The sequence below is a fragment of the Anomaloglossus baeobatrachus genome, chromosome 4 (assembly GCF_048569485.1).
Source record: "Anomaloglossus baeobatrachus isolate aAnoBae1 chromosome 4, aAnoBae1.hap1, whole genome shotgun sequence".
Taxonomy (NCBI): domain Eukaryota; kingdom Metazoa; phylum Chordata; class Amphibia; order Anura; family Aromobatidae; genus Anomaloglossus; species Anomaloglossus baeobatrachus.
Window position 1 is genome coordinate 490674917 of NC_134356.1, and position 17577 is coordinate 490692493.

Below are 17577 nucleotides of genomic sequence, written 5' to 3' on the forward strand. Positions count from 1 at the left end.
TTGCTTTAGAACAAGGAAAACCATGGATTGATGGAAAGACTGACCAGTCTGGCTGCTGCTCATTCCCATGATGCCGATAAACTCCATAAACTCGAAATAGAGCTGGAAAAATCTGTTACACAGAAGAAGTCACAAGAGGAAAAAGGGAAGAAATACAAGGACGATACTGAACAGGTGCATATGCCATGTGTGCCTTGTAGAGATAGCTAGTGTCATTGTACTGCGTAACCCATGAACATAACTAGGGCAGAAGAGGAAGTAACATTGGTGAGGTTTCTGTCACATTGTGCAAAATAGTTGCAATAATAGTTTTGTAAGGGTTCATGAAGCCGCTTTTTAAGTGGCTACATTAAATAAAAAGTCATTGAGGCTCATATTTTCAGGATGTTGCTATATAAAATAAGTCATTAAAGGGAATCTGTCATCAGGTTTTTGCCTCCTAATCTGAGATTACGAGATCAATACTAATAGGATACCTATTGAAGGTTTAACCAAAAACTATGAATAATACCTATAAAAGATAAATATTTATTGAAGATTCTAAAGAAACAACCCAAGTGAGAATCCAGAAAATTAAGAAAACATATATAGAGCACTAGGAACACAAATAAAGCAAGGAAAGGGGGAGGGGGGTTGGGGTGTTCACAAATATCAACCACGGGCAACCAACTTTCGTGGACAATAATAGCCGTAGCAGCATCCTACAGCTGATCCCTGCCTGTCAAAGAAGGGTATGACACCCTAATGTGACTTGCCGCTCCCTTCCATGTCAGCTAACCCTGACAGACCCTAGTAATGCCCTAAGTATTGCATTAGAATACAAATGGCTCTGTAAAATAGATGCTGTTTTGGGAAATAATCATCTGCAGACCTTTGATATGGTAAAGAATAAACTATAAGACACACAATGTTATCACTAAATAGTATCAATTGCACTACTCCCGAAAATAATAGCAAGGTATCCCATATAATAACGGTGATGCCTATATAGTGGACTTGGATTCTGAGCATAATTGGTTCCGGGAGTGTGCCCTTAAACCAAGTTACTCTTATATCAAAGCAAATTTTCCCATAGGAAATAATTGAAGCGCAGACAATTTGTTCCACAACTCAAAAATACTGTATTTATACAAACTTATTACAGTAATACAAAATAATGTACTGTATTCATATAAAATTATTACAGTGCACTAATACAAAATACTGTACAGTACAGTAAAAAATATGTATAACAAATTAAACTGCACGTTAGCTTACAATAGAATTGTTGGTGTGCGGGAGATACACTATAGAGAGAAAAATTATATATAAATATAACAACCTTTATTCTATACACAAAAAAACACCCCCTAAAACTATTCTCCTCAAAATAAGGGCAGAACTAAGCAAATGTGGGGTAGGAATACTGCACAGGGAATTAGATTACAGTACATGCAATGTGCTGTACTGTACAGGCCTAATTAGCATTGGAAAAGCGGAGATTATAAATGTTTTTTAAGCATTGATTTTAGTGAATAGCATTATACAGGGCTGATTATGAAGGGAATTTTGTCATACAGATATGAATGCTGCTGGGTTGGAGGGCATAGGGGACCTGACAGGTTATTATTATTTATTATTATAGCGCCATTTATTCCATGGCGCTTTAAAAGTGAAAGAGGGTATACGTACAACAATCATTAACAGTACAAAACAGACTGGTATAGGAGGAGAGAGGACCCTGCCCGCGAGGGCTCAGTCTACAGGGAATGGGTGATGGTACAATAGGTGAGGACAGAGCTGGTTGCGCAGTGGTCTACTGGACTGAGGGCTATTGTAGGTTGTAGGCTTGTTGGAAGAGGTGGGTCTTGAGGTTCCTCTTGACGCTTTCCACGGTAGGGGAGAGTCTGATATGCTGAGGTAGAGCATTCCAGAGTATGGGGTTCCCTTTAAAACAGTAGAAAACTGTCAGTGTTACGGAAATCGCTACAGCTTACTAATGTGCACAAATTAAGAAAGGTGCCTCAATCTCAAGATATCTCAACAGCTCCACTTCCAAACTGTGTTTCACACAGGAGGGAGCGTCCATCTATAAACTATGGATATAAGGTTCTCTTTCTCTGTCAAAGCTGATGAAATAGACCAAGAAGGGTCTGGTTTAGTTATTGAAATGTGCCAGATATCTAGCCCCTTTCACACATCTCACGGGTCACATGCCAAAGTTCATTTAATTTATTTTAGCAAGTTAAAAATGTGTGTATTTCTATTTTAAACACAACCAAAAAGATGTTTTTTTAATTGAACAAACCCTTTAAACGCAGTACATGTAAATCAACACTAAAAAAGTAGCAGTAAAACTAGTTTTACTATTTTGTCCTCTTTTTATTATTTCTTCCATATCCCCATCTATGAATCTACCCTTATAAATTTGATCTTACCTTACAGATCAGTGACCAGTCTGATATAAATTATTATTTCAAACCGTATCTTTCATATGATTATAGCAGATAACAAGCCAAGACTATAAAAGAATGTTGTTAAATTCTCCTTCAATTAAAGCTTTTATCCTATATAGTGTGCAGCTTGTTTCCATGGAGCTTGGCCATTAGCATCTGGCCGAGTGTACACAACAGTTATTTTTCAAGGAGAGGAGTTCACTCCTAAGCTCCAAGTCAGCTCTTTCCAGACCATTGATTTCTATAGAGCAGTAATGTGCTCATTTCCTTCACCCTCTTAACCCCTTGCAAGCTTGCAAATGTTACAAACCTTGCAAAATCATCGACCCTAACGTTTTCCAGAGCCAAGCCATGATTAGAAGAACGTTTTCTTCTAATCATGGCTCTCACTTTCCTTAGCCACCTACTTGTTCAAATGAATTCTAATCGCTGTATGTAAATATAGGGATAACCATGTATACTTCAAAACAAACCACTGATGATTGGATGTGTTACAGAAGAATTTGTGCTGAGCTTTCCAGTACTACTAAAACTACAGTTCTACTATTCACCTGAACTGTTACTCAAGGTGGAGAGCCCGCCCTGCCACAAACCATGAAGTAAGGATATTGCAGAGCTGTGAGTTGCTCAAGGGAGAAATTGAGAACAATTTTTTAAGTAAAACATGTGGGGCAGCCCAATGACTCCACGTTCAGCACTGTTTTCTGTTACAAAATGGTCCATTACTGATGGTTAATGATTAATAAATGTGATTATTATTATTTTGTTATTAAAATATTTTATTCAAAAAATCTCTTTTGTTTGTAAAGCTACATAAAATTGTATTTTCCCCATTAGAAAATATCAAAGCTTCAGGTTCAAACCACCGAACTTCTAGATCAGAAGCAGAAGCTAGAAGTTAGACTAGAAGAGAAGACCCAAGAGATGAAGGGTGTGTTGCAATTCTCCCCTGCATTGTTTACTTTGGTATTAGTAGATACATAAATAGGTAGTTACATATCTGTATATCCTTCTTGTGTGTGTCTAACTTTTGTCTATTCCTACAGATAAAATGGATGATCTCACAAATCAGCTATTTTCTGATGTGGAAAAAGAAGAAAAGCAAAGAATGTATGTACAATATGGTAAAGGTAGTATATGTGGGTGAAGACCCCTTTACAATTTAGACTATTTCTTTAAATGATTTCTCTATTTGTTGTACGTCGTTTGTACCTAGTAGTGAATGAAGTGTCAGCACAGAAGGAAATCCACATTAACCCAGTATTTTGTCTATTGTTTCATACACTATTAGAAAAGTGATCTGAATTCATTCTTTTAATGATATAATTTTTTTTATCAGGAAGCTTGAAAAACAGTTTGAAATGCAAAAGAGGGACTATGAGCAGCAAATAAAGCAACTGAAAGGTGAAATTGAGGCTCTTAAAGAAAAGAATAAACAACTGAAGCTACAGCTAGAGGAACAAACAAGTCTAAGTGATGAGTTGAAACTAGAAGTTGCTCATTTGTCTGACCAAGCAAAGGTAAAGAATCTAAGATCACCTTCACTTGCCTTCACTACTTTATAGAATACAGAACAATTGTTTGCTGCATTAACATTATTCTACAAGTTCTAAAGTAGACAAATTTTACCCTATATATTTATCAGATAAAAGAACTGTTAAACTTGGGGGAAGAAGCCATGCTACAATAATGTTGAATGGTAAAATAATTTCTTACTCCAGGCACCACTAGGGGGAGTATTTCATACAGGAGTAGTGATGGGTGGACCCGAACTGTAAAAGTCCGGACCCGCGCAGGTTCAAAGGTACTCGAGTGCTGGGCCCGGACCCGGAATTCTCAGTGAAGTCTGGGTATTGATCCGGATCCAGCACTCTGGTAATAAAAAAAAAAAAAGGAAAAATAAAAAAAAATAATAAAGCATGTGCATTATACTTACCAAGTCTCAAGCATGGTAACGGCTTCCAGGTTCGCTTATTCCACTTCTGGGGCCGCGCATTATCCTTCATGCATATGCACTGTTTCCACTGGCCACCGGTGTTTGTGATTGGTTGCAGTCTTGCTGGTCTACTAGGCATTGCTCCCACCTGTGCAGAATCCTACTCCACACTGATGAGGGGCAATACCCCGAAACAGCTGTCTGTGGATGGATACCTGGCCTCGGTATTTCCCTTGTCATATCTTTAAATTCATCAAGAGTTGGATATTGACTAAAAGGGCCACTTAATATGGTGGTTATGGTGGTCTCCTAAAAAGAGCCACTCATTGTCTAGGTCCTTCCCGGTGGGATATCTGGCTATTTTCCATGTCGAGACTCCTAACAGAGGCTCCACGGACCTTTTTGATTTGCATACTTCCCAGGGGGCAATGCACCTAGGATTTCACTGTGTTGAGCGCCTTCGCTGGCTGCTAGCAGTGTTTTCTCTGGCTGGTCTCCCCGAGATCAGTGATTGTTTTGTCTTGCTGAATTCCATAGCGGGCGGTCATTTTCTATGATTGCGCACTGTGACTTCAGATGTAGGAGAGCTTGAATTGTTGTAGGAGCTCAAGTGGATTACCTGCAGGGATGTTTTGGGGTTAATAAAGTAGTGAAACATGGTGCTTTTTTGTATTTTATTTCAAATAAAGGATTTTTTTGTGTGTTTGTGTTTATTTACTTTCCCTTACAAAATAGTAATGGGGGTGTTACTAATCTAGGGCTTAGTGGCAGATGTGAGCTGCGATTAACCCTTTATTACCCTGATTGCCACCAGAGCAATAAGGAAGAGCTGGGTAAAGTGCTGGGATTGTCGCATCCAATGTATGTGACAATTCTTGACAGCTGCAGGCTACTATTTTTAGGCTCGGGAGACAAAATAAGCATGGGTCTCCCCACCCTGAGAATAGCAAACCCAGCTGTCAGGCTTTATCTTGGCTAGGTGTCAAAATTGGGGGGACTGCACACCGTTTTATAAAATTATTTAAATAATAAAAAAAAAAGCATGCGGTTCCTCTTATTTTGATACACAGCCAAAATAAGCACACAGCTGGGGACAGCAGCCTGTAGCCTTATGCGTTATCTGTGCTTGTTATCACAATAAGGGGGACCCTATGCCAAATTTTTTATTTTATTTATTTATTTCTATACCACGATAGACTCACACAGCATCTGTGATTGGCAGCAGTCAGCTGACACTCAGCGAGGAGGCGCGACTGACTGCAACCAATCACAGATGCCAGTGGACGGGGAAAGCACTAAATATGCAATGAAGATAATGAGTGGCCCCGATAGGGACTGAGCGACAGCAGGAGCAGTTACAGCCATGCCGGAGACTCGATAAGTATAGCCTGCTTGTTCCTATCCCCTATCTCTTTTATCATCATTTTTAATCGCCAGATTCTGGTCCCCATAGACTTATATGGGGACTAGCGTCTGGCCAGATACCTGGGATCACTCGAGTCCGCCCATCACTATACAGGAGTTATATAGTTAGTATCTAGTGAGCTCCTCTTAGTGGTGCCTACTGAGAAACAGAATTGAATCAGGTAAATTTTTGGTTGTGTAAATGGAAACAGGTCTTGGAGCTATGTCACAGAAACATAAATCTTAAACTATTTTGTAATCAAGACAGAATTTTAGACCAAATTAGTTGATTACTTAAATAATTTGTATACTTTATCAATTTAATGTCCTAGACAACCGCTGATAATTCTACCGTATTAAACCCTCAGAATAGTAGATAATTAGGGATGAGTGAACCCGAAAAATAACGTTCAGGGTTCATATCGGACACCTGTTGTCACAAATGTTTCACTCACATCCAATTTTGGCATACACGTGCTGTTCGTATGCTAATAAAGTTTTTTGAAAGGCTACAGTGCAACTAAACCAACATGCTTTTCGGCATAGGGAAGATGCCTGTATGCTGGTGTGAACAATATAAATAAATAAAAATAAATTACATGGGTCCACTCTATTTTTTGATAACCAGTGCAGGTACAGCAGACAACTGTGGGCTAAAGCCCTCAGCTAACTGCTTTACTGTGGCTGGTCATCAAAAAATAGAGGGGATCTCATGTTGGCTTTTTCAATTCTGGAGCTTTAACAGACTCTTACTAACCCGGTAAGTGTACAGTTAAAAAACACACAAAATTTGTTTCTTTGATTAAAGACTCCACCCCCTCCCCCCCCCCCCACTCCCTCATTCACTAATTTATTAATTAAAAATAAATCCACAAAGTAATCTAATGGTCTCTATTGACTTATATAGAGATCGGGGTCCAAGTCAAGTTCGAGTCAAGTCCAGGTCCTGAACCAAACTGTTAATTAATGTCTGGTGAATCCAACTTCCACAGGTGTCACTGTAATTACGAAGAAAGCAGGGGACAGCGGCTCCGAGACTGGCCCTCAGGATAGAGGACCCTAGCTATCCCTGATCTCAGAGTTACCTCTGAAGGTGATGATGTCTGAGCCGCTTTCCTGGCCCTGCTCCTGGCCAGCCCTGATCGTATACCTCCTCCACCCAACCGCAGGGGAGGGAAGGGGCAGGAGTGATTAAGCCAACAGAAATAGATAAACAGGGGAAACTAAAACACTGTCTCTGGCATGCTCACATAGAGGTATGAGACAATAAGAGCTTAGGAGGAAAATATGAGTAGGGAGGAAACAACAAGACAATGGAAGAACTCAACAACAATTCCAAGCACAAAACATACAATAACCACCAGGAGTGGGACACAACAGCACACAGACCAACTCAGCAATAAACTATAGTTGGTGTGAGAGGACAGATTCCACTATCTTAAATAGGAAGGGAGCCAATGTGATAGCTTCCAACAATATGTGATCCCAGAAGTAACAAGCAGGCTAGCAGAGGTTAACTCTTGCTAGCCTGATCATGAATGAGCCCACAGCTGGTTGACTCATGATCCTGCCTGTGTAGCTCAGAAGCACCATAGAAACCATAGGGTGAAGGGTCAAGATCTGTAATGTGAACAGCGTCTGATGCCACCATGACAATTGGTGAGTTTTGTGCAAAACTCCTAGTGACAACATGTCTGCGCATTCTTAGTAATAAACTCTAATCTGCCCCAAATCAACTCATTAAATAACAATCTATTTGTGGGGGAAAAAAAGTGGATGTCTTTCTGCTGTCCAGCACTACTACATGGTTTCTTCCTCATACCCAAGAGTTTTGTATTTCATACCAATATCTATCCTTTGTTTTCTGCGAATATGAAAGTAGTTATGTTAACTAGTTATAATTATGGACGCATTATCACGGTTTAGTGCTATGAGGTACTTTGTTTTTAATATCCCATTTTTCAGCTATACACTAAAATGCTAATGTCAGCATATGTTGGAGGATTTATCAGGTAAATTTCCTAGAACTGTCCCTGAAATTGCCTCTAGGCTTTTCCTGGTATTGGACCACAATCCTCTCCCTGAAATTGGGAGAACCGGCTAAACTTTATTTAATCACCGTTACATATTTACCTGGGACTGTCCCCAGCTCAATATCACTTATACAAACGGATGATGTCATTTCTTGCCTGTTTATTACGGATACTTGGATGACAGTTCAGATATTACATAAACGCTTTACACTACTTTATGGAAATTCCTAACAAATAACATCAGCTAATAATCAGGAAACTGAACAAATCAGATGAAGACTAATATGACTTGTGCAGAATAAATAATTTAATCAATATCTCACTGAACACAAGAACAATTTCCAAAATTTTGATATGACTGATTTTTTATAAAACATTTTTTAACTAATAACATGAAAGTAAGGTTAATAATATAACTTTTACTACAAAATCTTCAGTTTTACTCAATTCGTTGATGCAAAAATTAGTACACCCCACAATCAACAACTACATCTAGTGCTTTGTAGGACTTCCATGATTTTTAAGAATAGACCCAAGTCTTCTAGGAATTTACTGAATAAGTTGGCAAAATACTGCAACATCTATCTTTTTTCCATTCTTTAAGAACAATCTTTTATAGAGCCTAGGTGCTGGATAGAGAATGAGGCTCAATTTTTTTCACTTTTTTTCTTTAGAGTGTTGCTTCCATTTTACTCTTTCTACATTTGGAGGCTTCTGGCTGATTACTTGAGGAAGCATTGCTCTCACAACATTAGGACTTTGGTGCTATTTTTCCATGTAATATACAGCGGGTGAAATAAATATTGAAAACGTCACTAATTTTCTAAGTAAATATATTCTACAGGTGCTATTGACATGAATTTCTCACCAGATGTTGGTAACAACCATCCAATTCACACAGGCAAAAAAAAATATCAAATCATAGATATCCATAAATTAAATTATGTGTAATAGTGCAAAATGACACAGGAAAAAAATATTAAACACATGAAGAAATAGAGATGCAAAAAGCCATTGAAAGTCATGACACTAGCTGAAATCTATCAGTAATTAAAAAGCAATCCTGCCACCCAGTGAAAAATAATATCAGCTGTTTCAACTGATGGCCTATAAATAGGTGTCTCATTACCAAGGTGCCACACAAGAAACATCTCATTATGGGGAAAAAAAACAGTGAGCTGTCACAACACCTTTTCAACTTTATTGTTACAAAACATACTCCTTGGCATTGGATACAGAAAAATTTCTCAACTATTGAAGGTTCCATTGAGCATGGTTGGGGCTATAATTTGGAAGAGGAAAAATCATGTTCTGTTTAAAGCGCAGATAGCATCATGAAGTCCAAGGAACACAACAGGCAGGTCCGTGATATTGTTTGGAGAAGTTTAAAGCCGGATTTGGTTACAGAAAGATTTCCACAACTTTCAATATCCCAAGAAGCACTGTACAAGCGATCATATTGAAATGGAAGGAGTATCATACCACTGCAAATCTACCAAGAACCGGCCGTCCCTCAAAAATGTCATCTCAAACAAGGAGAAGACTAATCAGAGATGCAGCCAAGAGACCCATGAGAACTCTGGATGAACCGTAGAGATCTACAGCTGAGGTGGGAGAGTCTGTCCATAGGACAACAATCAGTCGTACACTGCACAAATCTGGCCTTTATGCAAGAGTGGCAAGAAAAAAGCCATTTCTCAAAGATATCCATAAAAAGTGTTGTTTAAATCTTCCCACAAGCCACCTGGGAGACACACCAAACATGTAGAAGAAGGTGCTCTGGTGAGATGCAGCCAAAATCGAACTATTTGGACACAATGCCAAACGATATGTTTGGCGTAAAAGCAACACAGCTCATCACCCTGAACACACCATCCCCACTGTCAAACATAGTGGTTGCAGCATCATGGTTTGGGCCTGCTTTTCTTCAGCAGGGACCAGGAAGATGGTTAAAATTGATAGGAAAGTGGATGGAGCCAAATATAGGACCATTCTTGAAGAAAACCTGTTGGAGTCTGCAAAAGACCTGAGACTGGGACGGAGATTTGTCTTCCAACAAGACAATGATCCCAAACAAAGCAAAATCTACAATGGAATGGTTCACAAATAAACGTATCCAGGTGTTAGAATGGCCAAGTCAAAGTCCAGACCTGAATCCAATCGAGAATCTGTGGAAAGAGCTGAAAACTGCTGTTCACAAACGCTCTCCATCCAACCTCACTCAGCTCGAGCTGTTTGCAAAGGAAGAATGGGCAAGAATTTCAGTCTCTCGATGTGCAAAAGTGATCAACACATACCCCAAGTGACTTGTAGCTGTAATCGCAGCAAAAGGTGGCGCTGTAAAGTATCAACTTCAAGGGGCCGAATAATATTGCACACCCCAATTTTCAGTTTATTATTTTTTTTTATAAAAGATTAAAATAAGCAATAAATTTCGTTCAACTTCACAATTGTGTCCCACTTGTTGTTGATTCTTCACTATAACATTAAAATTTTTATCTTTATGTTTGAAGTCTGAAATGTGGGAAAAGGTCGAAAAATTCAAGGGGGCCGGATACTTTCGCAAGGCACTGTATACGGGGTGTCCAGTCCACCCATATCCTGTCCACCGCCATTAACTTGAGAATAGCGGCAGCTATAGGAATAAAAGTGGTGTCTAGATATGTCTGTATGCAATGTGTCGATTCATATTGAATTGATGCCAAACAATTTTTTTAATTCATTTTTTTCTTTATCTCGTTCTGTTTTCAAGATAAAAATGCTAACTACGTCTTTTTCCACCAGGTGGCGCTATAGGTGGTTTCATTGCGTAGCGCATGGCTACTTTACTATACCTAGACACCACTTCTATGCCTATAGCTGCCGCCGTTCTCAAGTTAATGGCAGTCGACAGGATATGGGTGGACACACTGTGTGTATATGTATATGTGTGTGTGTGTGTGTATATGTATATATATGTGTGTGTGTGTATGTATGTATATATATATATATATATATATATATATATATATATATATATATATATATATATATATATATATATATTAATATATTATACAGTCATATGAAAAATGGGCACCCCTATTAATGTTAACCTTTTTTCTTTATAACAATTAGGGTTTTTGCAACAGCTATTTCAGTTTCATATATCTAATAACTGATGGACTCAGTAATATTTCTGGATTGAAATGAGGTTTATTGTACTAACAGAAAATGTGCAATCCGCATTTAAACAAAATTTGACCGGTGTAAAAGTATGGGCACCTCAATATAAAAGTGACATAATATTTTGTAGACCCTCCTTTTGCAAAAATAACAGCCTCTAGTCACTTCTTGTAGCTTTTAATGAGTTCTTAAATCCTGGATGAAGGTATATTTGACCATTCCTGTTTACAAAACAATTCCAGTTCAGTTAAGTTTGATGGTCGCCGAGCATGGACAGCACGCTTCAAATCATCCCACAGATGTTCAATGATATTCAGGTCTGGGGACTTGGATTGCCATTCCAGAACATTGTAATTGTTCGTCTGCATAAATGCCTGAGTAGATTTGGAGCGGTGTTTTGGATCATTGTCTTGCTGAAATATCCATCCCCTGCGTAACTTCAACTTCGTCACTGATTCTTGCACATTATTGTCAAGAATCTGCTGATACTGAGTTGAATCCATGCGACCCTCAACTTTAACAAGATTCCCGATGCCGGCATTGGCCACACAGCCCCAAAGCATGATGGAACCTTCACCAAATTTTATTGTGGGTAGCAAGTGCATTTCTTGGAATGCCATGTTTTTTTGCCTCCATGCATAACGCCTTTTTGTATGACCAAACAACTCAATCTTTGTTTCATCAGTCCACAGGACCTTCTTCCAAAATGTAACTGGCTTGTCCAAATGTGCTTTTGCATACCTCAGGCGATTCTGTTTGTGGCGTGCTTGCAGAAACGGCTTCTTTCGCATCACTCTCCCATACAGCTTCTCCTTGTGCAAAGTGCGCTGTATTGTTGACCGATGCACATTGACACCATCTGCAGCAAGATGATGCTGCAGGTCTTTGGAGGTGGTCTGTGGATTGTCCTTGGCTGTTCTCCTCATTCTTCTTCTCTGCCGTTCTGATATTTTTCTTGGCCTGCCACTTCTGGGCTTAACAAGAACTGTACCTGTGTTCTTCCATTTCCTTACTATGTTCCTCACAGTGGAAACTGACAGTTTAAATCTCTTAGACAAGTTTTTGTATCCTTCTCCTGAACAACTATGTTGAATAATCTTTGTTTTCAGATCATTTGAGAGTTGTTTTGAGGAGCCCATGATGCCACTCTTCATAGGAGATTCAAACAGGAGAACAACTTGCAAGTGGCCACCTTAAATACCTTTTCTCATGATTGGATACACCTGCCTATGAAGTTCAAAGCTCAATGAGGTTACAAAACCAATTTAGTGCTTTAGTAAGTCAGTAAAGAGTAGTTAGGAGTGTTCAAATCAAGAAGTTGATAAGGGTGCCCATACTTTTGCACCGGTCAAATTTTGTTTAAATGCGGATTGCACATTTTCTGTTAGTACAATAAACCTCATTTCAATGCAGAAATATTACTGAGTCCATCAGTTATTAGATATATGAAACTGAAATAGCTGTTGCAAAACCCCTAATTGTTATAAAGAAAAAAGGTTAACATTAATAGGGGTGCCCAAACTTTTTCATATGACTATATATATATTTATTAGTATATTGTATATACATAGTAAAGTTAATCTGTCATTTAGATCAAGTGTCTGAGGTTTCAGCCATGAAGCATTGGGGCTCACAAGTGATTTCATACCTTATACATTAGCTTTGTTGTGAGTGGATTGTTCCAAGATTGGGGAGATATACCCGATGTGCATCTTCCCTCCGCCTTCACCCACTGTTCTCCATGTAATTTAATCACATTATCACTATATATGATTATGTAAAGAGATTTCTTTTACTTAGAGGACGATGAGAACTGATTCCAATTGGCATGAATTGTATGCAGTGCCCTATTACAAACTGCCAGTGTGTAATATTCATAAAATGAAGTATAGTAAGGGCTCAAACATAGAATGGAGCAATAGTGATTGTCGTCTATGAGGAACTACACACAATAGTTTTTGTCATTAATCATAGAAGGGGAAATGCTGTTGTGATGCAAGGTAAATTCCAAAAGTTATAGATAGAAGAAATTCCTCTTCCTGTTTCCAAGACTCAATGTAAAAAGTATGATACCAGAAGTGACACGCCGGTGACACTGATTTCCTCATACATATTAGGTGATAAATGAGACAGAATGCACCAGCGTGGGCTTATAGTTTTGTGTTTTAGTCACTTTTTAGACTTCCTTCAACAGCTTGAAAAGGTATTAATGGAAAGTACAAAAGAAAAAATACATTAGGATTGTGTGCCATGTCTTGACATACTAGCGTGGCAGCCAAGAGTTGGCATAAGAAAGAGATTTGTATAACATGCCCAGCCACTGATGCCCAATATTGTATGCCACTAGCAAAATTTTGGTCTCTTATTCTTGGATAAAAGTGCTTATAGGTATAATTTTACCTTCCATGCCTCTTTATAAAATCACTAATGGATTTTATGATGTTTTGTGATTTCTCATTTTTTCCTGTTTTGACAACTTTTTAAAATGTTGAATATCTGTGACATCTTTTCTGTGGCATTATGTTTTTTTTATTATATTAGTGCTATATTTTCTTTTAATCTTTAATTGGAACATGAAAAAAAACATATTAACTTCTAAGCCAAAAAAAGTGAGCTATAAATATGCAAAAGGAAAGACTTGGATCTTATAGGTGGGAGAAGTTATAAGAGGGGTCTGTGCTCGGTGACTCCCACTATAGAACAAAATATATTGTGCTATTAATGAAGAGAGTGGAGAAAGGTGTTAGCGACTAATCCAACATGAAAACAAAATGTTTGGGTGTTGAATTTCCATCTTCCCAATCTTTCTCTTTCCCAATTTCACTTGTTGGGGAAGAGATAAGAGGCCCCCAATATATGAAATGGATGTCGGGTTCGGCTGAATTTTTTCTAATGTGTACAGGGGCAGTAAGGGCCTTGACTGTATTTGGACTGTAATGTGCATTACAGTTGCACTGTATAAAAGATTTTTGACAAGAGCCTAATGTAAAGGGCTTGTCCACTACTGAACAACCACTGCCTAATCACTTTACTGCCCTATATAATAATACTATATAATAATAACAATCGATACTCCGCTCCTACGGCGGTGCTGTTCTAGAAATGTTAGTGTCGCGGGCGGAGGAGGGGACGCTGCTCTCTCCCACTGCTCGGGTCCGGCTGCCACTGCTGCTGCGGCCGCTGCTGCTCGGTGGCTCGAGCGATGGGCCGGATCCCGGGGACTCGAGCGGCCGGGGACTCGAGCGGCGCTCCTCGCCCGTGAGTGAAAAGGGGTTTGGTTTTGGGGATTTATTGTCCGTGACGCCACCCACGGTTGTGGTGATTTTTGATAACACCACCGCTGCTCTGTATGGGGATCCCGGGAGCGGTGACAGGGAGCAGCAGAGTTGTTAGTTCTCCCCTCCGTGGGTAGGGGTTGGTTGTCCCGGGGCCCAGTGATGGGGTGGAGGATGAGGGATGGCAGGCCAGGTGCGGGGCCTGGTGAGGTGCAGGGTCGCGGGGGCAACACTGTGCCGCACGGCACGGTGGTACTCACTCAGCCTGAGACGATGACACTGTTCTCGGTAAAACAGACGGCTGGAAAGACGGTTCCCACGGACGGCTGCTGTTGCTTTTCCCCGGTAGGTAACGGTGACTGTCTCTTTTCCTGCACCTATGTTCAATGTTGGTAGCGATGGATTCCCACCGGTAACCCGCTCCCCGACTTGGATATGGGCCGGAGGAGCCCCTCTTTGCCCGCACGTGCTGGCCCTGAGAAACTGGTGCCTTGGCGGTGGCGGTGTCTCTCTCATACGGTTGGACGGTTGCCTTCAATCGGGACTTAGTTGTTTGGAGACCCGGAGGTCCCCTTCACTGATGGATTTGGCAAATTCACGGCGACTCCTAGCCTTGCCGGGATCCGAAAGGCCCCTGTCAATGGTGCTGGCTTCTCCTTGTGTACCGGTCCGGTACCGCCGGGCCACCACCCATCCGCGGTCCTTACGGTAACTCCGATAGGCCACTCCTGCAAACGGTCACCGCCGTCTGCTAACCTTGCTGTCTCGGTCCGGGGCACACACCCGGACCAACTTCAGGCTTTCAAACTGTCACTTTTTCTCTTTCACTACTGTCCCTCCTTCTACTTCAAACTCCAAACCTCATCTGCCTGGTTTTCCTGCCTCCAGGACTGTGAACTCCTTGGTGGGCGGAGACCAACCGCCTGGCTCCACCCCCTGGTGTGGACATCAGCCCCTGGAGGAAGGCAACAAGGATTTCAGGTCTAGCTTAGGTGTGCCTAACCGGGGTGTAGGGTGTGGTGATGCCATTACCTGTGACGCTTGGCTTGTCCAGGGCGTCACATTAGTGCTGCTATTCTCGGTAGGTCACATGACCTAGTTGTGTCAGCTGCCACCGATTGGCTGCAGGTGTCACGTATGAAGATGTAGTATTCCATCAGAGCAAACATCTGGTCTATCAGAATAGTAAGGGCTGCAGCCGATCAGTGGCCTTTGATTGGCTGCAGTGGTCACTTGACAAAACTGTCATGTGACCTGCTGAGACTAGTACTGAAAATAGCAGAGTAGCAGAGCTGGCATCACAGTAACTCTGCGAGAGGTGACCATTAATTGTTTTTATTTTATGTGGGGTATTGATGTTATTAAGCATTGGTTGACCAGTAGTGGACAACACCTTGAAGTCTGAAGACATCTCTACAACTCAAGATTAGGGATGAGCAGACTAGAGATGACCAAACCTGTTGTAGTTCGGGTTCCGCAGGTTCAGCAGGCCTTTAGATAAAGTTCAGATCGGGATCCAGGTTTGACCTGAACCCCATTGGAAGTCAGTGATTGGGCAGTTCGGCCCTCCGCTCCAATACAGCTAGTCGTAAACAAAACATTTTCAGGGGAGGGAGGGCTTTTTTTTTTCTTACACACTACATCTGATTATGTTGTTTTTACCCCAGTGAGAGCCATTCAGACACTGCAACCGGCTCACACTGGGCCAAGCACCGAGTGTACCCGAGAACACCAATGCTAGATCGAGTGGTTAGCATACGTAAAGCACCCGAACTCAGACACTGATTTTTTTGTAAAGTTTGTGTTCAGTACAAAAAACTTTGGGTTCGCTACTCTTTAAAGTGGACCCCTTGAAGTTTGGGTTTCATGGGTTCAGCCAGCTTTAGATAAAGTTCAGTTCAAGACCTGGACCTGGACCTGAATCCCATTAGAAGTCAATGATTGAGCAGTTCCGGTCCCTTCCCACATACAACCATCAATAAACAGAGCATTTCTGCGGAAAGAAGGGCGGATTTTTTTTTTTTTTTATGCACCCACTACATCTGATAACATTGTTTTTACCTCTAGTGAGAGCCACTCAGACACTGCAAGCGGGCCGGCACCGAACATACCCGAGCGTACCAGACCTGAGCACACCAATACTCAGTCGAGTGCTTACCATACTTACAGCACCTGAATTCTAAACTCAAAGACTGATTTTTTTGTAAAGTCCGTGTTCAATACGAACACCAAATTTTACTGTTCGTTTTCGCTCATGTCTTCTCAGGATTAGTGATCCATGAGCGTGCACTTTACTCAATCGAGCACTGGAGTTTGAAAATGTTCGAGTTTACCATTGGTTTCCATTATACTCAGTACTCGAGTTGGGTCAGAGCATCCCAATGCTTGATCGAGTAATGAGCAGTGACGAGGATGTTCGCCCATCACTACTCAGGATATTTAACTTAATATTCGTACCTTTTATATGAAGCAAATCATCCCTCTCGGTTGTCATTTAGCTTTTGTTGAGACCACTAAACCTAATATGATTGTTTCTGTAAGTTTTCTCCTGATTTTTACAGAGTTCTGAAATGCAAATCTGACACAGAACTTGGTATAACATCCCCACTATACATGTAACCTAAAGATCTAAGTTTTAGGAGTAATACATGCTTATTACTTTAATATTATTCTTTTTTGTGTGCAGAAAATCCCAGAGTTTCAAACTCAAATTGATCTTCTTGAAACCCAGATAAAGGAAACTGACAACCAAGCACAGTTGCAAAAGCATGAAATGCGAGGTACATGTCATGTTTTGATTGTATGATCGTACAGTTAATGTATACCTGGAGGTCTTAAAAAGAGCTAAAGGCCCAGTCACACACAACGACTTACCAGCGATCCCGAAAACGATGCGACCTGATAGGGATCACAGGTAAGTCGCTGGGAGGTCGCTGGTGAGATGTCACACAGTCAGATCTTACCAGCGATGCAGGAACAATACAGGTCGCAGTAGTGACCTGTATAACAATCTCAGCAGTCACTGTGACCCTGTCACACAGTGTCAAACACAGTGATGTGTCCTGCCCAGCAGGACATCGCTTTGAAGAAAATGTCCTGGACCATTCTGCAACGACTAGCGATCTCACAGCAGGGGCCTGATCGCTGGTAGGTGTCACACATAACGAGATCGCTAACGGGATCGCTGTTGCGTCACCAAAACCGTGACTCAGCAGCGATCTCGCTAGCGATCTCGTTATGTGTGACGGTACCTTTAGGCATCACCTGTACACATACCTGTCCTCTATACTGCAGCTAAACACTGCTTACAATAGCACACCAGCAGGTAC

General features: G+C 40.8%; 1 protein-coding gene across 2 annotated transcripts in view; it reads left to right on the top strand.

Annotated features, from left to right (window-relative positions):
- Nucleotides 1-17577, top strand: part of MYO5C (myosin VC) — a 296937-nt gene that overhangs the window by 219555 nt on the left and 59805 nt on the right. For both annotated transcript variants that reach the window (XM_075345779.1, XM_075345780.1), the window contains 5 exons: nt 10-174; nt 3273-3366; nt 3482-3545; nt 3775-3955; nt 16935-17028. In XM_075345779.1, the coding sequence (XP_075201894.1) occupies nt 10-174; nt 3273-3366; nt 3482-3545; nt 3775-3955; nt 16935-17028 (598 nt within the window). The remainder of the gene's footprint in view (nt 1-9; nt 175-3272; nt 3367-3481; nt 3546-3774; nt 3956-16934; nt 17029-17577) is intronic.